The sequence below is a fragment of the Delphinus delphis genome, chromosome 4, assembly GCF_949987515.2.
Source record: "Delphinus delphis chromosome 4, mDelDel1.2, whole genome shotgun sequence".
Taxonomy (NCBI): Eukaryota; Metazoa; Chordata; class Mammalia; order Artiodactyla; family Delphinidae; genus Delphinus; species Delphinus delphis.
The window spans coordinates 77,973,530-77,998,753 of NC_082686.1; the positions used below are offsets into that span (position 1 = coordinate 77,973,530).

The 25,224-nt window shown below is 39.3% G+C and overlaps 1 protein-coding gene across 4 annotated transcripts in view; it reads right to left on the reverse strand.

Moving 5' to 3' along the window:
- Positions 1–25,224, reverse strand: part of TP63 (tumor protein p63) — a 220,849-nt gene that overhangs the window by 73,456 nt on the left and 122,169 nt on the right. For all 4 annotated transcript variants that reach the window (XM_060010949.1, XM_060010948.1, XM_060010950.1 and 1 more), the window contains one exon: positions 7,419–7,673. In XM_060010949.1, coding sequence (XP_059866932.1) covers positions 7,419–7,673 — 255 coding nt within the window. The remainder of the gene's footprint in view (positions 1–7,418; positions 7,674–25,224) is intronic.

Sequence of the window (25,224 nt, forward strand, 5' to 3'; positions counted from 1 at the left end):
TTTTGTTTGGTCTGTGGGTTTTACAACTTTTTTTTTTTTAAATGAATATATCACTTAAAGATCTGGAGATATTACATGCAAATCCAGGTTTCTAGATGCTCTTGAAAAAGTCATCTTTTAACTCCAGCCCTACCTTCCCCCATGACACCAGGGTGGAGTTGCAGAGCAGATTCCCTTGCAGAGAAGGTGTGTAAGCTCATTTTGCCACTGTCCCCATCCCCACCATTTGACTCATTTACACTACCCCCTAGTGCCACAGATATTTGAGTTTGCCACCTTCAAGGTAGTCCATTATTAGTGGAAGTGATTTTTTAGGGAAATGGGCCTGATGATCGGATCCCTGCTCTTGATGAAATTTCCATGGTAATTTATTTATACCACAATCCTCCTCATAATAATCCACCCTTCTGGGAAACCAAAGCCACAGTGGAAAAACAAAATACCAAGTGGCTGGTAATATCTACAAAATGAAATTGACTACTATGAATAATAATATAAGTGAAGGAGAAGGAGAAAGAGGAAGAGGAACAGGACAAAGAAAAAGAAGGGAAAAAAGGGGGGGTTGCTGTTATTCTTTCTGTAGTAGAAAAAGAAAGGCGAGTTTAGTTAAATTTGCTATTTATTTCTTCTTAATCAGTGGTCAGTTCTCGCAACATTAGATGCAATAAATAAATAAATATAATTTTTTTTTCCTTTAAATAGAAACTCTACCGTGGATTCAGGAAATCACTGAGCACAGTCTGGGAGGGCCCTAAACATCAGATTAGGTGAAACCGCCTTATCACGAATACATTAACCTAGAGTTAATTTAAACAAGTTAGGGCAAACCTGCTAAGTTATTCTGCTCTGGATGTGGGGACAACACCCCTACAGCATGGCTTACAATTGAAATTCACTTTAAAGTCCAAAACCTAGAGTTAAATAAGTAACATGAACCGTCCCCAAGAATCTCCAAACCCTTTATTTAGGACATTCTTCCTCAATACTCTCGTCAACTAAGAAATAGCTTGGATAACAGGTGACAATGCTCAATGTTATTATTTTCTTTATCATGGGAGGAGCACAAAAAAACACTTCTTTATGTATCTCTGGAGATTTAGAGGATAGCTCTGGCAAGAAGTGAAAATAACCTTGTTATGATTAACAAATGTACCACTGGCAAGAGATAAGTCTCCTGACTTCTGTCCCTCAGCAATGAAACCTAACAGCCACTCAGTTAAGACCAGCCCCAGTAAAGGCTCAAGCGTTGGTGAGAGAAGCGTTTCCTTTGTGCAAGGAAGCTGATAAATCATATTCACCATGGAAAAGTTTGTCTGTACATCATGTCCTTTGATGGGCTATTCTTAAGAGTCCCCAAATTCCAGAGGGCCACGCAATGGGCTGGCTTGCATTAGATTTCTGCAGAGCTGGCAGCCTTCTTCTGGAAGTCTTACATTACAGGTAACCTGATGACAGGGAGGGTGGGCCACAGGCAGGCATCTCAGCTCGCCTGTGGAAGAGCCAAGGGGAGCGAGCTTGCAAGACCCGATATGCTGGGATCAATGAAACTCTCCGGAGAACTGGCTGTTCCCCTTTCAAATGCCACCTCCCTAATCTCCACTTGCTCAAGTCAGAATCTTCAAAGCTCTGAACACGACATGAGGCTGGCATGATTAGGAAAGGCAAAGAGGGCTCTCTAAATCACGGGTGGAGGCAAATGGCATCGAATTAATGGACAGTTAACAGTCAAGGTCAGAATGGAGGGATACTGCTTGGGACTGCAATTATTTCCTTTGGCCACGAGGAGAAAAAAAAGTTTTTTCATATTTACTAAGGGCCTATTATATGCTGGACATGGCTCTGAGCACTAGGTCCAGGTGCCTGCACTACAGGACCTTGACATCTATGAAGAGAAAAAAATCACAAGAGCAAAAAGGGATGTATGTCCAAAGTCCAGGGTCATTATCTCAGACGGAGAGCACAACAGAAAAACACTAACCTGAGGATTTTCCCAGTATTTGCACACAGATTATACTGTGTGTCCTGGGTTGTGGAGAAAACAGCTCTCAAACTGTCAAAGGTGTGTGACACTGATAATCAAGACGGATTGATCTATATTCACACACAAAAAAAGCCTTGTCCCTGGAGTCCAGCAAAAGAAAGTACTTTGCCCGCAGAAGTAGTGTCCTTACCAGTCCTCTCAAAGCTCAAGGAGGTGCCGTAGAAGGCTTATCTCATCCTCACCAGTGACTCCAAAAGCATTCCAGATCGGTACCTATGATTCTTCTGAATGGCCATCGAGTATTCTGTCATGTGGATATGCCACAATTTATGGAACCAGTTCCGAACTGGCGAGTGTGTAGGTTGCCTCCAGTACTTTTGCCACCACAAAACCACTGCTATTCTTTATTTAACACGGAGAATTTAAAAAAAAAAAAAAAAAAAAAGGACATCCCCATAAATGAGAAATAAATGCTGGAATTCAACAGGTTCTTAAAGCTGGAAAAGACCTTTCCTAGTGCCGGCAAGGAGCGCCTACATCTGCTTGGACAGACCTAGGAAAGCAGCTTGGCCAACCTGCAGAAGTCTGCATATGGGAGGGCCTGATAGCATCCTATGCCAACTATTCACATATTTGAGTAGTGGATAATATCACAGTCCTGTGGGGCTGGAGTATGCATGCTAATAGCCCAAAAGCACTAAGAAAAAACAAAAGTAGAAGACATTTTGCTTTGCATTCTCTCAAATTATTACTTGCGGCGTAACTGAACCCTCAACAAAACTATAATAAGCTCGTGAAGCAAAGGGATTCAAATTCAGACTCAGTAAACACATGTATGCCTATGACTAGCCAGGTGCTGATACGTGCACCTACCTGTGGCATGTAATCCTCATGATAAGGAAAGTATGAACATCCCTATTGGTAGGTGGAAAAAGTCAAGTTCAAAGAGATTGAACTCTCTGAGCAGGTCCCAGATGCTGCTAGTAAATTTCAGGGTTGAAATCTGCACCTAAGTTTCTCGCCATTTCCAAAGTACCATACTGCCAACTGGCCTGTGGCTGATGAGTTCCAGCTATAATGCTAGACCAGCACTTTATTATATTAAATGTTAGGCCTCTATCAGTAAGTAACAATTACACTGTGGAAATAAGAAGAAAATCTGAAACCCAAGCCCTAAATTCCGTGTTAGGTTGGGTGTGACTGTGTGTGTGTGTGTGTGTGTGTGTGTGTGTGTGTGAAAGAGAGAATACGGAAGAATGTCATTGCTCTTCACTTTATTTCATTGGAAGAATTTTAAAATAGATACCATATTTTTATGGAACTGGGAACACACATTCATTATTGGAAACAGAGAAAACAAAGGAAATATGTGTATATACTTTAAATATATTAATTATATTTTGGCAGTGACTCTTAGTAAAACCAGAAATTAAAAGAGCAAACAACACAAAAGGATGACAAGTGATAAAATGGTACTAACAAAATTTTTACTGAAGAATTACCAGAAGAATATGAGGTACATGTGACCCTTCCTAATGACAGCTGCTTTTGCTGCTTCCAGTTTGTGGGCAGTTTTTAAAATATACTGTTTTTATTTTGAAAAATTGCTATAAAATGCACAGATGCCTAAGAAATAGGTGTTGTATAATGTAGCATAAAAACTGTCCTTTGGGGCTTCCCTGGTGGCGCAGTGGTTGAGAGTCCGCCTGCCGATGCAGGGGACGCGGGTTCGTGCCCCGGTCCGGGAGGATCCCATGTGCTGCGGAGTGGCTGGGCCCGTGAGCCATGGCTGCTGAGCCTGCGCATCTGGAGCCTGTGAGGCCACAACAGTGAGAGGCCCGCGAACCGCAAAAGAAAAAAAAAAAACAAAAAAAAAATCTGTCCTTTGTCAGGTGGCCTCACTCCATACTACACAGGGCCTGCGAGTGTCTGTATCGCCTTCTGTCAATCAAGAGAAAGACAGTCTAGATAAGATGGTGGAGAGACTTGAACTGGGAAGGGGGGAGGCCTGGGTTCCTCTATTTCCTTGGCTGGTGATCAGCCATGTAACCTTTACTTCTCGAAGTTTCCTCATTTCTAAAACGGGGTAACAGCCTCGGTTCTGAGGCTCCAAGTCGCATGAGAGAACACTTAAAAATGTGAGGTCTGTGTATAAGTGCGAGGATATATAATTTGGCTCGAAGACTTAGGTGCTGCTATGTATAAGACACTGGTGTCCATGGTTAAGAATTTACATATTTTTAGGTGATCTCAGGAGTTACTCAAACAAGGGTTCAAATGTGCTGGATTTAGATGAAATGTAGCTGGGCCTAAAATAAGTCTAATTGCGAACAAGAAAGAACATGAATAAAAATATAAATACCATGTGATATGCTAGTAGGATGGAATGGACATCTAATTCAATCATTTTATTCTGTAATATCTATAGCATACACTGTAGACAACTGAACAGAAACCCAAGAAAGGCAAACCAGCTTAAGCAAGGTCACTTATTAATGGCAGGCAAATGAACTGATTAGAAGCTAAGTTCTTCTAAAAACTATGTTGATTAATAATACTATCTCATCTTAAGGAAAAGAAGAAGTAGTTTTCACCCCATTCATCCTCATCAGAGGCACAGACTGAATTCTAGAAAGATGAAGTAACTTGGCTAAGGTCACGAGGATGATCACAGTGAGAATCCAGGTTTTCTGGCTCTCAAGAGATGCTCTTTCCCATCACCACAGTGCCTACCCCTTTTTCAGGGTCCTGATACCACTGCTGTCACATGTAAGGAAATTTTACTAGGGTACTCTACAAAACATTTTCTTTACTTTTTTTTTTTTTTTTTTTTTTTGCGATATGTGGGCCTCTCACTGTTGTGGCCTCTCCCGTTGTGGAGCACAGGCTCCGGACGCGCAGGCTCAGCGGCCGTGGCTCACGGGTCCAGCCGCTCCGCGGCATGTGGGATATTCCCGGACTGGGGCACGAACCCATGTCCCCTGCATCGGCAGGTGGATTCTCAACCACTGCGCCACCAGGGAAGCCCCTCTTTACTTTTTTTTATTAATTAATTAATTAATTAATTTATTTATTTTTGGCTGCATTGGGTCTTTGTTGCTTCGTGCTGGCTTTCTCTAGTTGTGGCAAGCGGGGGCTACTCTTCGTTGCGGTGCACGGGCTTCTCATTTCAGTGGCTTCTCTTGTTGTGGAGAATGGGCTCTAGGCGCGGGCTTCAGTAGTTGTGGCATACAGGCTCAGCAGTTGTGGCTCACAGGCTCAGTAGTTGTGGCTCGCAGGCCCTAGAGCACAGGCTCAGTAGTTGTGGCACACGGGCTTAGTTCCCCTGCGGCACATGGGATTTTCCTGGACCAGGGCTTGAACCCGTGTCCCCTGCACTGGCAGGCGGATTCCTAACCACTGCGCCACCAGGGAAGCCCCATTTTCTTTACATTTAACCTACCACTTATGTAGGTATTCCCAACCGTTTTTTTTTTTTTGAGACAGTGTACCTCTCTGAGAGAGGGGATTTGATGGAAGATGGTTCAGAACTGCACTAAAACTGAAAAAAAGTGTTAAGACTTCTGTATGAGGAGGTGGGGAGGGAGGGGGGAGGAAGAAAGATTGATGTTCCATCATGCTCCATCCCCAAGGTTCTTAAGCCATTTTAGGAGGGCAGTGATTCTTCATTTAGTGGCCCCAACATGCCCATTATCCCTCAGATGTGCTCACTCTTAATACAGTAGAGCTCTGCAAATGTCAGATGAAAAACTGTTAGCTTTGAAGTTCAGCGATTGTAAACATCCAGTTGGTGTGACTCCTATTCAAAAACACATCAGTGATCCATTTATAAAATGGTTATTTTAGTGGTTCTTCAGCAAGACATTACTTGGATCAATCAACCAATGTATCTTTAAGTTTACTCTAAGTTTACTCACCTGGAGTGTCCACCTCCACAATTATTAATATAAAAGAGATTAAACAGTATGACACAATTGACTAAAAAAAGCACATGGAAGAGAGATCAAGTTTTAAGCTAACACTTCTACTTTATGGTTGAAATAGGAACCATGAAAGAACCGCTTCTCAAACTATGGAAGAAACGCGCTAAGATAAATTTTTAGACAATTATGGGACATCCTGACGTGAAATGGTGAAAAGAAAAAGAAAGGACATAATCTAGTGGGAGGAGGGCGGCAGAATCAGAAATAGGACCAGCTACACAAAAGTCTCTGTAACTTTAGGGGTGCCACCGAATCCCCATGTTTTTTCAGCTTTCCTCACTAGTAAAATGGGAGTTGTGAAATGCGCCCTACCTAGCTCACAAAAAAAGTGAGGTCAAAATGAGGGGACACGTGTGAAATTATGTTGGAATTTAGTGTTACTAATGCAGATTATTTTATAAACTGTACAACTGGAGAAAAGCCTGGATACTGTAACATACAAACAGAAATGATTTCCAAAGAAACCTATTTGCCAAAGAGGGAAAAATCTGTTAAAACAATTTGAAAGCTACTTCTCAACAAGACGATGACGTTTGGAAGCATTTCTATAATCTCAGCAAACATTAAATTCTTTGACAAAATGTGTGTCACTTTGGTCTTGGGCATTCTTTGATCAACCAGTTAAAACCAGTCTTATAGGTTTCCTCCCTTATATTTAAGCTTTATTCATGTTATAATAAAATAAACTCTGAAATAGAATCAACATTCTTGTAGCTTTTTTAATTTTTAAAAGTATTTCCATGTTTTCTTAGAAAAGTTATACATAAGATTTTTTTCAACATTTTTCATCAGAATCTCTTTGAAACTAATTTAGGCCCCTAATGTGTAGTTTAGGAGGATTTTGGGAGGGAAACTTGCTTCTACATGTAATAGATATATATGTATCAATAAATTATGATTCATGTTATAGAACCCACATGCACAAATTTAACCCTTCCTTAATAGATGAGATCTTAATTTCTTTTTACACTGTGTTTGTGATTTTATTCTTTTTTTTTTTTAAATCGCACCTTACTGGGTCATTTATTTTTTCAAAATAATGAGACTGGTAACGCCTACATTCTGCAGACTGCAAACACACATCCTATGATTACGGTATTTTCCATTGGCGTAATGCTTTACGTTTTTCCAAAAAAAATCCTTCACACAAAGGACCTCCCAACAGTGTGCGGCAGGCTAGAACGCATCAACTGAAATTGCTAGGAGCCAGCCAGAACGCAGTTTGGTTCCCAGATCAGGGCTGTTCCTACTAAATGGCACTTTCTCTGTCTCTGGGTCAGTGTTGAATATTTCAAACCAAAATGTCCTTAGAGGACTGGGAGAAATTTTGCACCATTCAATATGGAGCTCTAAGCTTTGATGGGGGAGAGAGCCGGGGTGGGGGAGGGGTGATGGAGAAGACCCTTGTACTTGGGAATCAGGTTCAAGGACACATGGGTGCCCGGTGCTCTTACCGTCCAGGTGGCGGACTTGGCGGTGCTGGACTGCTGGAAGGACACATCAAAGCTGTGTGGGCCCGGGTAGTCGGTGTTGGAGGGGATGGCGGGCGAAGGCGAGAGGGCGTCGAAGGTGGAGCTGGGCTGTGCGTAGGGCGAGGGCGCCGTGACGCTATTCTGGGCGTGGTCTGTGTTGTAGGGACTGGTGGACGAGGAGCCGTTCTGGATCTGCTGGTCCATGCTGTTCAGGAGCCCCAGGTTCGTGTACTGTGGCTGCGGGACACCCAGAAACCCCCCACGTTAGCCATTTAAGCTGCAGATCCTTGCTGCCAAAAAGGCATCATTTGGTGAGTGCCTTCTACAGAGTTCCACGTCACGTCTGCAACACTTCGCGCTCAAGGGAAAATGACCGATTTGTCATGCATAGTTCGAAACTCCAAGAGAAACCCCAGGTGTGTGTATGTTTTGTAATGACCTGCACAGTTCACACAGCTTCACGGGCAACCTTTGGAGACTGCGGTCTCCCCGAGAGCATTTGAAAGTGGATTATGTGCTCATTCGCAAACTGGGCAAGAAGTACCAGTGCTCTGTAGCTGCTTATGAATTCTTTAAAATGAATACTGACTGCTACTCTTTTTTTCTTCTTCTTCTGTCCTGGTATTCAGAATGAAAAAGACCACTAGATAGATATGTTCTAGAGGAGACTTAAGCATCAAATTGTTGTTTACTGAGAAAAATCAGTTGTCCTCCAAATTTCCTTTTAGTCATCATTCTAAATTCTGTCTCAGGGTACCGACTTGCCCCCAGGGACTGGGTTCATGAAGACTGGAGGGAAATGAGTAGCAGGGATAGGGAGAGGCAACTATATATTTTAAAAGGTTACATGCTAGCAGACCATCCAAACAGCCTAATTTTTCATCTGTTTTTTCATTTTCTTTGTAGCAGTTTACTATTTTCTAAAGTAGAACATGTGTAAGAGAAATATCATCTAGTTATGATTAAGATTCTATGTTTGAAATAATTCAGAAGTATATTAATTCATATAGCTTCTCTGCCAGGTGTTTTATTTCTTCTAGGAAAACCGGCACCAAGTAGGTATTCAATAAGATGTTTATGGGAAGAATGATTTAACTTCTCATTTCATCGGCAAAAAATCTTTACTGTATTACTATCAGAGAGGGGAAGTGATTTGCTCAAGCATCGGCTAATAAGCAAAGAGTAGGGATTTTGAAACCAAATCTTGCGATTTCAAGTCCAGGGCCCTGCCAACACCATCACACCTGTCAGCCTGATAAAATAATTCAAGTCATTCCTGAGTCCAATTGGACACATTTCCAGAAGGGGCCACCAGCCTGTGTACCATTTTCCCTTTGTGAAATCTTCTGACACGTGGAAACCTCACTGTTTCTTCAAGTTAGCAACAGGAAAACAAATGAAAAGCAAAAAGAAGGCAGTCCTGTGGGTACATATTTTATAAAGGAAATGAGAAGTCTGGCTCTTCAACTGAAACATAACAGAGTCCCAGATTAAGTCAAACTACAGAGAAGAACAAACTCACAAAGAAATGGATGCTTGAAAACAATTTTAATTCCACTTTAAGCGTAAGAAAATGATTTTACTAAACTTTAAGTATTTTACATGGGGAGGAGAAAGGACTCTGCCATTCCATTCAGTCCAGAGAGCATCTGTCTAAATGTTAACGGTTGCATGCCCATTCCATTACATGTATGCATTCGCATTCCACTGCCGAATGCCATGTCCCCATTTGCTCTTCAAATAACTATTAATCTCTTTACACTTATCCCCCTGCTGACAAGAGCAGCTGTTAGTCTCGCCTTCTCTCCCCTGACTTCCACAGCTCCTAGGCCTGTCCTCCATCTTTAGCTTCCCCTCTTGACAGGTGAGGCAAACTGCAGGTGAGACAGCTGTGAGAGACAAAACTAAAACCTGAGGCCCGGATGAAGGCGTCCACACCCCTGGCTGAATGAAAGCTCTTAGGTGTCCAAGCCTGCGGCAACAGCCTAGAAAGGGGATTGAAATTATTATTTGTGTTCAAGTTAAGGGTCAGTATACAAAGCACTCCTGAGCGTCCTGTAGGAATCAGATAATGCTCCCAGAGGCACGTGCTTCCCTAGAGCAGTACAATTAGGGAGGCAGCCGCCCCTGACAAAGGGGACAAAGAAATTCGCCAGGCACTTTCTCACAGGCAGTAAAAAGCCTGTTGGGCCAACCCTTTCCTCCTCCTTCTAGCTACACAGAATGGAACTTCAGCTAATTGTGCGCTTGGGGAAGAACAAAGAAACATGGCCCTTTGAATTTTTTTTTTTCCAATAAATGTAAAGAGAAAAGTTTGGGGACCCAGCTTAAAAAGCCAGTGAGTAAACACTCAGTGCTGCTTGAAGGACATAAGAGAAATGGAAACTCCATTTACCTCAGGGGTACAAAGACGACGTCCCTGGGACAGCAGTGAGACTGAACATACGGGGTGGCACCAAAGAAGCAGAAACTCTATTTCAAGCCATTAATAGGTGTTGATGGCTAGGCTTTTACATGCCATAATTTTTAATCCCAAAAAGTTCGGCTGAAATATTTTCTTCCCAATAGGATTTGCTTCCAGGGCTGACGCCTCAATTTATATAATGTAAAACTAGATTTCTCAGGTTTGGGCAAAGAGCTGCTGACTATTCAAGATAAAAATGGGAAAACATATTTCATTTTAAGCTTTCCTCAAATTTTACTTTAAAGAAACAAAAGCTAAGTAGTATACTCAATTGTCTTTAAAAAAAAAAGCATAAAAACAACACTAACTTTGAATTAACTAGCCTGAAACACACAGCAACAAACCCACCAAAGTAAGAACTGTATGATTAAAAATCTTCTTGCAGACTTTCCATGGCCTTATTAAAAATTTATATCATAAACCTACCATAGGAATTCGTACATTTGAAGTTAATTTTAAAAGCATTTAGTGGACAACGACCAAAAAAGTTTCTTATTTGCTTATTTCTTTGATTTGAAGACAGTGGACGTGTTGACAAAGTACAATTAGAGGCAGAGGGCAGACCAGCATAGCCAAGAAGGACAAGTGTTAGGTAGGTAGGACCAGCAAAATAATTCACAGCGCCCATCGCAAAATGAAAACACAGGGCCTCTTGTTCATAAATTATTAAGAGTTTCATAAGGGTGGCAGCAGAACATTAAACAAAGCACAGGGCCCTTTCATGACTGCGAACTCTGCAGCCTATGAAGCTAGCTCTGTGCCAGGTTAATGTGAATAATATTTATTTCTTCTTTTCCACCAAAGTGAAGCTGGCGGGATGAAGGAAGCAGTACCTGTACCCTTCGTTTACTTCATAAACAGAGAAGGGAGAAATTTGTGTTTTGCTGGGATGCTAATGAGATGCATATTTATGACGACAAGTAAAATAGCCTCCAAAGTTAAAACATGACACTCGTATGAGTACCAAAAAGTGCCCTGAGAAGAACTCTGTGGGGTCCTCTGTGTCTCATGTGTTTCTTATGCAACAAAAGCTATTAGAACATTTGAAATGGAATAGGAAGTAGATTGTCCCTTTCCAACAATAAGGTATCTTGATGTTCGAATAACCTTAACATACTCTATAGGGACTCAGTGAATGAACGAACAGTGTTATATATCTACCCTATCATGTCTGAAAGAGGAGACAGTCTTTTCTCCACAACATATAAAAGGTGAAAATGAACACGATTTGCCTGATATCTATTATAAGCCTGATAAAGTAAAACAGTGGATTTCCTTTGAATTCGAACAGATGCTTCATTTCCTACAAAATAACCTTGAAATAGAAGACACTGCCTGGATCCTAGAAAATTACCAACATCTGTAGCTGAAATGTACTCAACTTCATCACAAACTAGCTGATCTGCCCACAGAAAGGATAAAACACACCTTGGTCACAGAAACTTCATATACTCCGGGTAATCACAGAACACTCTGGGGGGTGTTCTAAAACATGGAGCTGGTATGGTAAGCGTAGGGATACCAGGGGCTGAATGTCAAACTGCCTGCTTCCACCATTAGGAAAAAGCAAGTATAACTACCATTCCCAAATATAGAAAGAGGGTTTCCTTGTTGTTTGTTTTTCTCCCCCCGTAAGTTCTTTCGCATACCCATAGTCACCTACAGACTGATTTATTTCTTCAGTTTTGATGATTAGTATTAAAATGGCAATAAAGAATAGGGATTTCTCCTGACTGGTTGTTGTTTTAAAAGCATACTATATAAATGCAGTTCCTTTAGTTTCATTTTATTTTTCCTTCCTGGGTTACATTGTTAAATGATCTTAAATTCTGAATATATTGTGGGCCTGAATTTTCTTCTCATCAGCTCAGCAATAGTGTATATCAGTATATATCACTGTAAACAAAACTTAATATTGAATTAATATTGAATATAAACCTGGGTTTATACCTACTTAAAGTTGACTCTGTAATTACTTTCCTGTAAAATAATTTAACATCAAAAAAGAATTCCAATCAAGTCATATGACCAGTGCAATGAAACAGGAACATAGATATAATTTGCATTTCTGAAAATCTCTCTCCTCCAATGTATCTGTGTAAGAGAAATTTTATAAGTTCTTTTTCTCGCCTTTCTTAGATATTACTATCTGTAATAGCTAATTTATGGCAACGATAGTCAATAATATATGGCAAGAGATTAATAAAAAATGGGAATGCAGACCCCATCAGGCATAGGAGAGGTTACTTTGGAAACATATAATCAATTTATTTACCTCAATTCAAATGGATCCTTGTCACAGGAAACAATAACTTGCCCAAATTTCATTTGAAGAAAATTATATTTATAATCCTTGACTGACTGTTAGAGGAGGCTAGGGAATTAAACATTCTTCAGTGCTCCTTCGATTCGTGAATGGATTCTAGTAATGCAGAAGAACTCTGAACTTAGACTTGGGTAACATGGGGTTTAAGGCCCAACACTGCCACTAATTTGCCATCTACCCCTGGGCAACGTACTTAAACAACCTGGACCTTAGTTTGCTATAAAGTAAAATCTGTATAACATTGAGGAGATTGAATCTGATGATCAAACGTAAATGGTGCACCAGTTCTAACATTTTTCTAGGGATGACCATTCTCATCTACAATACTGTGTAAAAATAATGCCATGAGATTGCTTTCAAAAAAATGAGATAACTGGGTTTTTTTTTGGTTTTTTTTTCTTCATACAGATTTGCCAGACCAGACCTACAAATCCAAATTATTTCAGGCAGCATATATAGTTTCCTCAGCTAATATAACCTTTCACCTCAGGCTTCATGGAAGAGCTTTCTGAACGCTCTAAAGCCCCTCCTGGGAAAAGAAAACAGCTTTCTTCATGACCCTGGCTTTGCAAAGCATCCATTGGATTATGCTCCAGCAGACAGTACTACATTTTTATCCCCAAATATTGGCAGAATAGTGACTTTTAAACAAGCACTGCCTGAGGGAGAAATGCCTGTCATTTTTTAGTCTTCTACCACCTGCCTCACCTCAAAGAATGATGGTTTGTTTTATGCTAGAATTAAACACAATTGATTGAATGGGCTCCATTTGAGGTCAAGAAGATATTTGGATTCTAATGTTAAATTAAAGCACCATCTTTTCACCTTAAGAATGTATTCAGCATCACGTTTTTCTCAAAACCAGGTTTTGTTAGATATAAAATAGTTCACTTCTTTTGTCTTCCAAATGATCCTAGAAAGTGAGTGGAGGTAACATATACTCATACCTTATAATGAACAAAATGTAAAAATAAAGCATTAAAACCCACAACCTAGAAAGACAGCCTGCAAAGAGTTTACTAGAATGTGTTATGCTCTGACACAAAGTGTCAAGATTCCTCTGAGGTCCAAGATTCCATAACTTAGGAGAGAGCTCCCTAAAAGCGCCAGCCAAGGCTGACAAGGGCAGGCGAGACAAATAAATACAAAGTTGGCTAATCAGGTAGACAACAGTGTCAACAAGTATTAGCCACAGTACTTGAAAAGCTAGGAAGTGTGAAACGTAGAGAAGCCAGAACTCAATCCAAATTTAGCTAAATTACGCTGTGTAGAGCTCAATTAAGGAAAACTAAACTTTAAATTCTATGATTTCATTAAGTACTCCCTTTTAGTAATAATGACAAATAAATAAAATTATAAGCAAGAGCATCTCAATTCTAAGAAAACCTGACCTCACCATTACATACCAAGGAAGCATTGGGCTTAGCAGAAAGGTATAATTTTAATATTCAGTAATTCTTGATCCAAATAATAGGGAAAAGTATACAGAGTTTCAGTTAATTTAAAGTGAACCAGGAGTTATTTATTAAAGTTGGGTCAAAAATGTGTTTGAGGAAAGTTTCAATCTATAACAATCCCTGTCTTAATAGTTTTTTTAAGCAGACATGGTAATGCTAAGAGAAGAAAGTACACAGTAATGGAGATCTTTAGTGATGGGTTTTACCATGTATATGGAAAGCATACCACGGTAACTTTAGAAGATTCATCAATAATGCTTTGCTGGTTTTTAAAGTGAGTTTAAAATATATAAAAATAACTTTGATAATATATCTGTCTAAACCATATCAGAAATTACGACTTAAAACACTGAGGTGATTAAATGTGATTAATGTTTTATCACAGGAGGCAGTTTTGCTCACCGTGATATGAAACTGAAGACATATCAATTTCAATAAAATAATGGTGACCATCAAGATTAAAAAAGTCTGAACCCTATTTAGCATCCATATTTTAATCCTCTGGGAGAGGAATCTTAGCTGTTACTACTACTACTATCACTCTTCCTCCTCTGCTACTACCACTAAGTTCTCTCTGAGTCTTACTACGTTCCTCAGAGTGTTTAAGTGTTTTGCACATATTTACTCATTTAATTCTCATGAGTTAAGTGGAATTATTATCCCACGTTTTACACATATTTTACAGATGAGGAAACTGAAGCTCCACAAGATGAAGTGCTCAGGGTAGTAAGTGACAGAGCTCTCAGATGTGAAACCAGTCAATCTGTCTTGAGATTTACCCACTTTCTTAAGTATCCTTCACTTGGAGTCACTCAGATTTCTGCTTGGAATATTTATGTAAGAGTTACAGTCCCAGAGATAAACCCACGCACATATGGTCAACTAATCTATGACAAAGGAGGCAAGGATATACAATGGAGAAAAGACAGCCTCTTCAATAACTGGTGCTGGGAAACTGGACAGCTACATGGAAAAGAATGAAATTACAACACTCCCAAACACCATACACCAAAATAAACTCAAAATGGATTAAAGACCTAAATGTAAGACGGGATGCTATAAAACTCTTAGAGGAAAACATAGGAAGAACTCTCTTTGACATAAATCACGGCAAGATCTTTTTTGACCCACCTCCTAGAGTAGTGGAAATGAAAATAAAAATAAGCAAATGGGACCTAATGAAACTTAAAAGCTTTTGCACAGCAAAGGAAACCATAAACAAGACGAAAAGACAACCCTCAGAATGGGAGAAAATATTTGCAAATGAATCAACAGACAAAGGATTAATCTCCAAAATATATAAACAGCTCATGCAGCTCAACAGCAAAGAAACAAACAACCAAATCAAAAACTGGGCAGAAGACCTCAATAGACATTTCTCCAAAGAGGACACACAGATGGCCAAGAGGCACATGAAAAGCTGCTCAACATCACTAATTATTAAAGAAATGCAAATCAAAACTACAATGAGGTATCACCTCACACCTGTCAGAATGGCCATCATCAAAAAGTCTACAAACAATAAATGCTGGAGAGAGTGTGGAGAAAAGGGAACCCTCTTGCACTGTTGGTGGGAATATAAATTGATACAGCCACTATGGAGAACAGTATGGAGGTTCCTTAAAAGACTAAAACTACAATCACCATATGACCCAGCAATCCCACTACTGGGCATATACCCAGAGAAAACCATGATTCAAAAAACACATGCACCCCAATGTTCATTGTGGCACTTTTACTATAGCCAGGACATGGAAGCAACCTAAGTGTCCATCGACAGACGAATGGATAAAGAAGATGTGGTACATATATACAATGGAATATTACTCAGCCATAAAAAGGAATGAAATTGGGTCATTTGTAGAGACATGGATGGACCTAGAGACTGTCATACAGAGTGAAGTAATTCAGAAAGAGAAAAACAAATATCGTATATTAACGCATATATGTGGAATCTAGAAAAATGGTACAGATGAACCGGTGTGCAAGGTAGAAATAGAGACATAGATGTAGAGAACAAATGTATGGACACCAAGGGGAGAAAGCGGGCGGGGGCAGTGGTGTGTGGTGGTGGTGGTGTGATGAATTGGGAGTGTGGGATTGACATATATACACTAATAAGTATAAAATGGATAACTAATAAGAACCTGCTGTATTAAAAAAATACAATAAAATTCAAAAAAAAAAAAGATAAATAAGAGTTACACTCTATGAAAGCATACTTATTTTATATCTAAAGAAAATATTTTCCACTCATTAAAGACAGGATATAACACTTCAGCCATTCTTTTGGAGACCCAGCTCCTTGGACCTAGCACCAGAAACTCCCTGAAGATCTGATCATGCCACCCTCATGCTTGAACACACTGAGCAGGTTTCTAATCTCTTAGAACACAAGCCTCAAATCTCTAAACTGCCCTACACCATACTATTTGAAACCGTCCTCTTTGCTCACTAAAGAATGGCATTCCTTCAGTTTTTCAAAGGCAAACTTCTTCAGTCCTCAAGCCTTTTGCACCTGCAGGCTGTTTCCCAACTCATCTTTCAGTTTTAGCTTCAATGTCAAAGCCTTCCTGGAGGGCCCAGATAGGTATTCTTTGTTTCACATGGTCAGGGCACAGTAACTTTCCCCTTTGTACCACATAATTATAATTGAAAATTAATTATCTGTATAAGAACTTTTTTTTTTTTTTTTTTTTTTTTTTGCGGTACGCGGGCCTCTCACTGTTGTGGCCTCTCCCGTTGCGGAGCACAGGCTCCGGACGCGCAGGCTCAGCGGCCATGGCTCACGGGCCCAGCTGCTCCGCGGCATGTGGGATCTTCCCGGACCGGGGCACGAACCCGTGTTCCCTGCATCGGCAGGCGGACTCTCAACCACTGCGCCACCAGGGAAGCCCCTGTATAAGTACTTTTTAATGTTGCTCTTCTCTGCTAAACAATTATGAGGGATGATATCTGTTTAGTGCTGAGTATAATATCTGGAACCATGCCTGGGACATAGTAGGTGTTCAGCAAATATTAAAGAATAAATGCAAAACATTTCAAAATAAAAATCACCTTCAGAAAATATATTTTATTCTAATTCAACTATAACCCAAACAAGTATTGCTTTTTTACTCTGAAGTAAGTCTGTCTCCAAATCAGAGTCACCTCTTTACATACTACTGCCCTTGAATGTTACAGTGCATCTCCAAATAATCTCAGTGACCTTTACTTTGTGTTTTGATTTGTTCTGGTAGGTGGGAATTGTGCTTTTAGCTTCAGCTGTTATGGGAACTAGTAGCAGAATAGCCAGTCCTGTCACTCACAAGGCCATGAGTAATACTTGGTAGTTCACACCTAGCTGGGAAGTTTATTAATGAGCTTCTACTTCCTTGAAATAAACACATACACATTTTTGTGCCAAGGCAGTGTTTCTTACCTGATGGTCTAGATTTTGTTTCTCATGCATCTAGGTCAGCAATAAGAATAAAAATCTTTGTGGTCATATAATGATTTACTTCCTGCAGATAGAGAAACCACCCAGACACAAGCCTCGAGTAAGATGTTAGTTTCTGATAGAGAGGCCACAAAATTGGTCCCTCCCTCTCTAATTTCCATGATTTTCTGCCCAGTTAGCTAGAATTCAGTTTAGAAGAATGCCATAATTAAGGGCTTACAAAAGTATGTTTTGAGGAACTGAGATTGTAGTTTATCAGACTTACAAAGCATTTCTTGTAAATGGTCTAAATTCATGACTTCATTTCCCAGACTATATAACACACACACACACACACACACACACACACACACAGGTTGAAACGCTAGCCTTTATTTGCAAATGGAAAACTAAAACATGAAATAAGGACTATACTACTCAATCTGTACATATTCAAATGAGGAACACTGTTTTTAAAGTTCTAATTTGCTTTTGCTTGTCAAGTTCTTTGCTGATTGCTACACTTTTCATTTTATTTGAGATAAAGTTTTCAGTGACTTACTATGCTTTGTAATTAGACATGGTGACTTATGTAACATTGAAATGTTCCTTTAAGATTCACTTTTAACTGCAAAATAAAACCAAAGTTTCCAGCTATGCCAAAGACATGCCTTACTTTGAAAAGACACTCATCTATTCATTTCATTCTATTTACCCCATTATGAAAGTAACAATCAATCAATCAGTTTAATAATTACAACAGCTCATTAGTGTCTTATTTGGACAGAAAAAAAAAAAAAACCTGGGGCACCATGTTTAAGAACAAAATGACTTAAAGTTTTCTCAGACATCCTTTAGTAATAACACCATAGAAAATAAAATGTGAAAGTGTTTGCAAATCATCAAGCTTATTCACCCAGAGCAAACCACCCACATCCCTGGTGATGATTGAGAGACATCAGGAGACAAAATGAATGAAGGGAATGGTGTGGAAGCAAGTAAACACATTTAAAAAGTGAGTGCAAAGCGAGATAAAAATCTAATCGGTTCCGTTTTGTAGAAAAATCAAACACATTCCCTGTCCTCCCGAGTAATCAATGAAGTGAAAGCAGTACATTTTACACTGTTTACCTCTGTTAGAGAACAAGTCATTCCTTACTCAGGAAACTTCCCTGTGTTTCAAAAACTTTCTTGCCACTTGAAATAGAATGGAAATAAATATCTGGACTCATTAAAAAAAAAAAAGTCTTACAAGATGTCAGAGAAAACCATATGATTCAGAACATCCAGGCGGAGACCAGGCTCGTACAGGGTGTGCAATTGCTTTGCTTTCTGTACAGATCAGTTACAAACAGCCATTTCTGTAGGTATTTATGCCACATTTTTATCTGAAGATAGCCCTCCGAGCAGCAGCAACAGGCGCATGCTTCCGTCACATTCAGGAACATTATTTGGTGACCCCAGGGAGGATACAGAGATAAGTACCACATATCCTCTACCCTCCAACAGTTTCCAGTCCAGAGACCGGGAGAGCAATGAGGGAGGAACAGAGAAGTACAAAGAGTTCAGAGGAAGTCGGGTGATTCTGAATGGGGGTGGGGGGGGGCGGTGGAATCTGAGACATTTTTAAGAGTGAAGCAGGCCCCTAGCAAGGCTTTAAAAACTGGAAAGGATCTGACCTGAAGGTAAATATTTGAGGGGTAGAGTTGGCGTATAGAAAGAAGGCAGGAAAAGTAACTTCTCTGAATTCTCACTGTTCTGATTTTCAGGCTTTCAAGCACTTTGGGATTATCTACCGAAATAATTTCCCAGGTCTAAGGCTTATTATGGGCTTTCCACTTTATCCAGTGTTACCGTTTCTCTCTGTGTAGATCTTGTGGAGTCCTCAACGTTAGTCTGGTGACAGAGTCTCAAATGGTCTATTTAAAAGTAATCAAGCCATTCCCAAAACATCTGATGTTGCCCTTTGAGAGAGTAATGGTTTTCCTTTTAATTCTGATTCCATCAATAGAGTGACACTAATCCAGACTGATTTGAGTAAACAGGGCATATTCCCCATTGTCTCTGTGATCTGAGAAAGAATGAACTTGAGAAAGATCGCTGCCTGGATTGGAAATGGCCCCTTTGGGTGTTTTGCGCAAGCTTAAAAGGAAAAAGAAAATGCCTGTACAGAGTTCCTTCCAAGGCAAGCTCACTTTGGGGGTGGTAATGCTCATAGGGGTATTATACTAAACTGCACCTATTAGTGGCTTTAGCAGCAATAAGAAAGTCGAACTATTTCTTTTGTAGTGTTTCCAGAAGAGCTGACGAGAGTGTTTCATAAATTTCCGCCCCTGGCAACACACCACAGCTTGACTCAAAATTCCCTCTTTCAGCTTTTATAAGGAAATCTTTTTTTTTTTTTTTTTTGGTCCCATTTAAGAAACACAGACAAGATGCAATTCAGATCACAAGTTTTGCATAAGATATCAGTTTACACACATCCACTGACATTCCAAAAATGTTTTATTGTTGCCAGTTATTCCCTTAGCTAGAATCAACATGTGCTTTATCTTAACACTAGTTACTGAATGTTACATTGACAGGTAAGTACTATCTGGGGAAGCTATCTCAGAATTTACAGGACGGTTCAATTTTACTATGTCTTTGGAAAAGAGACTGAAACAGAATAAAGTTAGTCATTATTTCAAACATGAAATAAATTTAGAAAGAAGAACTTTCTAAGCCTTTTTTTCCGCAGAAAATGGAAAGGAATGCTTTGGGGATAGGATAGGGGTGCTACAATGTCAGACCAAATAAAAAAGTCAAATGTGGGGAAGCACAAAGTACTGTTTCTGAAAAGACTTTACAGACATTTTAGGTGACTAATTTTTTCTGCAAAGGCGGTTGAATAGCAACAGGGTCATCTGTGGAACTTCACTGCTTCCCCTAATATTTGCAGAGTTAAAGGCAGAACAAAACACATTTCAACAAAATTCACTTTGTGTTAGAAGAGGATTAAGCTTGGTAAGGACGAGAAAGGAATGAGATACAATCTTGGACATCCCCCCATTTTCAAAGAGCATCATTCTCCCTCCTACCCATTCCCTTTGCCTTTAAATCAAGTGACTGAGTTACCTTCCCCAAGAACCTACCCTTGCCTACCCCACCATTATCTTTTAAATTGCCTACATTTTCTTCCTGGGTGAAATGGAAGTGATGAAGGAGATTGTGGGAGGCGATGATATGAAGAGAAGTAAAGACATGCCTTCCCCCAATATTTCTGTTCAAATCTTAAATGAAAATGTATATCCTTGTCCAAAGTGAGATTTGACAAATTTATGGCAAAGATTTTGAAATTTGTGATGCCAAGATCTTGATTTTGTATTGCTATTGTTTTGGGGTAAATTGGGGGGGTTGTTTCTTAAATGATACATTCATATTTAGGTCTGCTCTATTATTTCCCAATTGGGATTCTCATCTTGAACAAAAGTCATACTTGGCATATGGTGCCCCATTTAGCTCCAGGATCCCTATCTTCTTTTAGAGCAGTGATCAGGGAAGAGATTTTTCTCATCCTGATTCTAAGATGACTATTTAATACGTAAAGTTAATCCTAATTAACATAGAAAATCAGTCTAGAGTTTGTTCCTAGCTTTGACTACTTTAAGTATGTAATTACCAAGTCCCTGTAAGAGTGAGACACCTTATCTATCTCTATAGAGGTCTAAGGAATGGGAACAGGAAACAATTAACTTTGCCCAGACCAAGCAATCATTTGGACTAATTTTTCTCCCTCCTTGCAGGATGACACTTGTCACTCCTAGAGCATGTAGAAAAAGTTTTGAATCTCGAATTCTGAACACTGCCCACGCTTTCAGAATATTCATGGGTTCTAGCTCTTAGTGAGATAAAAGCCCTTGACATGTTTTCTTGCTGTTTCTTATAAAAGCTTTCCATTTTGACATACATATTAAATATAGATCAGTGTTTAAATCAACATTCTCTTTTCAAGTCAATATAGCATGCTCTTTCATTTGGTCCTGTGCAGTTATCCTTTGTATTTTTATTAATTTTCTACCTTCTACCCAGAATGACCTTCCTTCCTCTCCCTGTGGCTAAATTCTAGTTCTCAAACTATGTGAAATATTACCTTCGTCATGAGCAGGTTTGACCCATTTCACTGTCTTTGAGAGCCTTTGGTGTCTCTTACCACATTCTGTTTTAAACTGGAGTCACTTATGAATACCTTACGTACACACTAGGATTGTGAATTTTCAGAGGCCAGTGGCTTGCAACTTACTTATTTCTGCTTTCCTTCCAGTGTCTGGCACAAGCACCGTGACTGCACTTAACTAGCTCTCAGTAAGTGTTGAGTTGTAAGGAAATGCTCCTTTTCGTAAGGGAAATAATCGAAATGATTTGTGGCTGGGATATCAAAGACACTGTATCTAGTTTATAACCAAATATATACTACTTTTTTTTATTTTGGGGTGGGGAGTGGGGAGAGATAATAAAATAAATAGTGGATATTTACTTACAGCATGACCATACATTTTATCTTCTAAGTGGAACACTTTTGGAAAATAAAAGGGGTGCTATTAATAATCACACTTAAATAGCAAGAGTAAATAGGGACAAACCAAGACCAATAGTTCCCAACTTCTCTATGGCAGGAACCATAGCTATTAAAGAGAGCTATGGGCAGGGAAAACACAAGTTTCATGAGACTTTAGAAACAATCCATTTCTACCCTTTCAAAAGGTTCCAGAGAAGTGATGGATATTCTTACAAAACGAGCACCCAATGTGCAATTCAGAGAAATGCATTTTTATACTTCTAGGCAGCCTTGAACAAAGCCATTTATCCCCCGCAAGTGCACCTTAGTGCAGCCCCAATTACACCATTCCTCTGTTTAAAACCTTTCCATGGTTTATCATTGCCACTATATTAAATGTGTTATGGTGCTCCGTGAGCCACTCTACCTTGCAATTCTCCCTTTACTTTCTAATTCTTTCATCCTTTCAGTTCCATCAGAACTATCTGACATTTCTGAGTACCCCAGAATTCACCCTACTTCTGTGCCTCTGCTGATGCCTGTTTCTTCGCCTGAAATCCCCCTTCCCTCTTTTATTTCTAAAACTTTAGAAAGTTCTACTTGTCCTTCCAAGTGAATCTGCATCACACATAGACATGTAGACTTTTGTGATCCTCCTGCTTTGAGATACTCTCTTTCTCTTTGATCCTTTATATTCTCTTGCTCACATTTCTCATACGACACTTAAGATCTCTCCTGTATTAATTATAACTGTATGTATTCATTCCCCCTATGAACTGTAACTTATCAGTGTAGGAACTGTTTCTTACTCATTTTTGTATCCTATGTACCATCTTATACGTAAGTGATGTTCAGTGAACATTTCTTTACAAACATTTCTTTACAAAGTCTATAGTCCTTTTTCTAACCTACGTTTCTCTTCCTCAATACTACTCCTCATGAATATTAACAAATTTCAACTTAATTAAAAGTTATAAGTGAAAATTATAAAATGTTTATAGAGATAACACATTAATAAGCCACAGGTCCCTATTTTCTTGTGCCTCCAAACTGTGTTCTTAAGAGAAGATCTGGAATAAGATTTAAGCTTAACTCTTGTATCAACTGTTTTACCTTGACATTTCAATCCATTCTCTTCCAGAACCAAAATCCACTACCCTACTGGATATCCTTCACAGGCAACTCATTCCCTAAACTGACACTGAACAATAACGCTGTATCAGTCGTCTGACTTTTTGCTTAGCATATATTTAAAAGAAAATTCTGAGTCCATTGGACTTGGAAAATCTTTCATTTTCAAGACAGTAAGACATTTATGGAAATAACCAAGTCATTTTTCACTGAGGTGTCTTTTGGGTATCTGTGTTCGCTCGTCCTTATTTACTGACATAAAACAATTAGAAGTTTAAAATGTATTCAACAGAGGAAAAGTTTAATTTCACACTGTTACTGTGAAGGGAGGATTTTTACCCGTTCCTCTCTATCTCACAAGCACAAGTCCCTCCCAATGCAATTACATGCACCTCAAAGAAAGCTTGGGTACACTGTGGTAACATAGTTCTCAACTGTTTGACCCATATCTTTCCTTGATAAACATAAAATCTCATGACCTCAAATATATACTCCCTCCCTTAATAGGAAGAATATAGAATCTAAATTCTGTAATTGGAGTAGTGGTGGTGGTGGTGGGATGAACTGGGAGACTGGGATTGACATATATACACGAATATGTATAAAGTAGATAACTAATAAGAACCTGCTGTATAAAAAAAATACAATAAATTCAAAAAAAAATTTCAAAGTGGAAAAAAAATACATGAAACAATTGATAATATAAAAAGAAACCAAATTCTGTGTATGCTTATTGTCTAAGAAAATTTTAACAAACTTTGTATTCAGAAAATATATGTGGTGTGATGAAAGAACAACCAATATTTTTTTGATTGCTATAGTTAACCAGCCATTCATTCATACTTCCTACTGTACACTCCACACACCCGTTGAGGATCACTGCTCTTCTAGAAAACAAAACAAACCAAACATGCTTTTTCCTTATCTAGGTAAAGGATAAGTGATTTATTATCACCACTCATTTTTCCAATAGCAGTGAAGGAAAGTATGATCTATGATCTGTGATCTAAGATCTCTTTCTCCCAGTCCCCTCTGGGCTTGAGGGCAACCAATTGTAAAACAAGTAGTGCAATCTAAGACCACAGCACGGAGTGAGGAGCGTAGCCTGGCTGACACCCGAATCAAGTCTGCTGCTTCTGCTTCTTACCTGCTGTGATTTTACCTATGGTGCTAAATAGCTCAGAGGTGCAACTTGGGAACGCTAAAAAGAATACATTTATTAACTATAAAGAGAAAAACCACTCCCATGGGAAAAAATGTGAGTCAGCCTTTGGAAACAGTATTGGAACATGAAAGACTATTTTCTTTGCCAATGCAGGCCCAGAGGTCAATTAATTGGCAATGATCTGAACACTTAGAGTTTATATTGCTGCCTCAGCACTTTTCTTCTTACTCTCAACTAGATTTGCATACCAGTTCTTTAGGGAAACTTCTTTTCGAAGCACTTACCATGAATCACAGTGGCCCTTCTTAGAGTGTATTTCTGTCTAAAGAGAAAAAGTTAAGTAAACAGGGACTCATTTTTATATCTATAGCTCTCTCAACTACAAAAAGAGAAATCATTAACCTTGATTTGTAAAATGAGGTGATTCATTATATGAGTTGAAGTCCTGAATGTTGTAACCCATTCACCAAAGTACCTTTCCATCTTCATACTGAAGCCCAGATGGGGATTTTTAATAAAATGTCATTCTTCTAAGGAGGAGTTTGAGGGCTCTCAAACACTCTCTCCCTCTCTCTCTCTCTCTGTCTCTTTGTCTGTCTGTCACACACACACACACACACACATACATACACACACACACACACACACACACACACACACACAGAGCCCAGGTTTTCTGGCAAGAAAATGGAACTAAAATTTAATCTACGAACAATTTCCTTTTTTTAGTGCCTCGCTCTCCAAGTATGAGACCAATCCCAGAGGCTGTATCATTCCACCCTGGCGCATTGGAAAGGTGCTTGCTTGAGGCCTCCTCATTGCAACCCAAGGGTGGAAACTTAAGCCCTGCCTGTTATATCCTGCTCGCCTTCCCCTCCCTTCCGGACCCTTTCCTGTTCAGTAACAGCTTTCCCAAATCCAGCTCTGCTTGGGGGGGAAGAACTGGAAAATTGTGGAAAAGGGGAAAGGGGAGGAACAGTGTTCTTATATCGTTTTTGAGTTACCAATCCAAAGAATTTGCTAGCAAATTAAATTCAAAAATTATTTGAAGTCAGAGAACAGGTTATGGTTTTCAAGTAATTTTCACTCTTACGGGGAGTGACATGTCTTTTTATTCTTAATCTGACCATTTTTTAACAATTCTTATGTGATAATCATAAATGGCTGATTCCATATTGACAGTTATTAATAAATGTTACCAGAAGGTGAATGCTAAAGCATTATAACTTGTGTATGAAATTTCTGGATTCTCAGGGCCCTGTGGTCCCAGGCTTTTCATATACCTACATG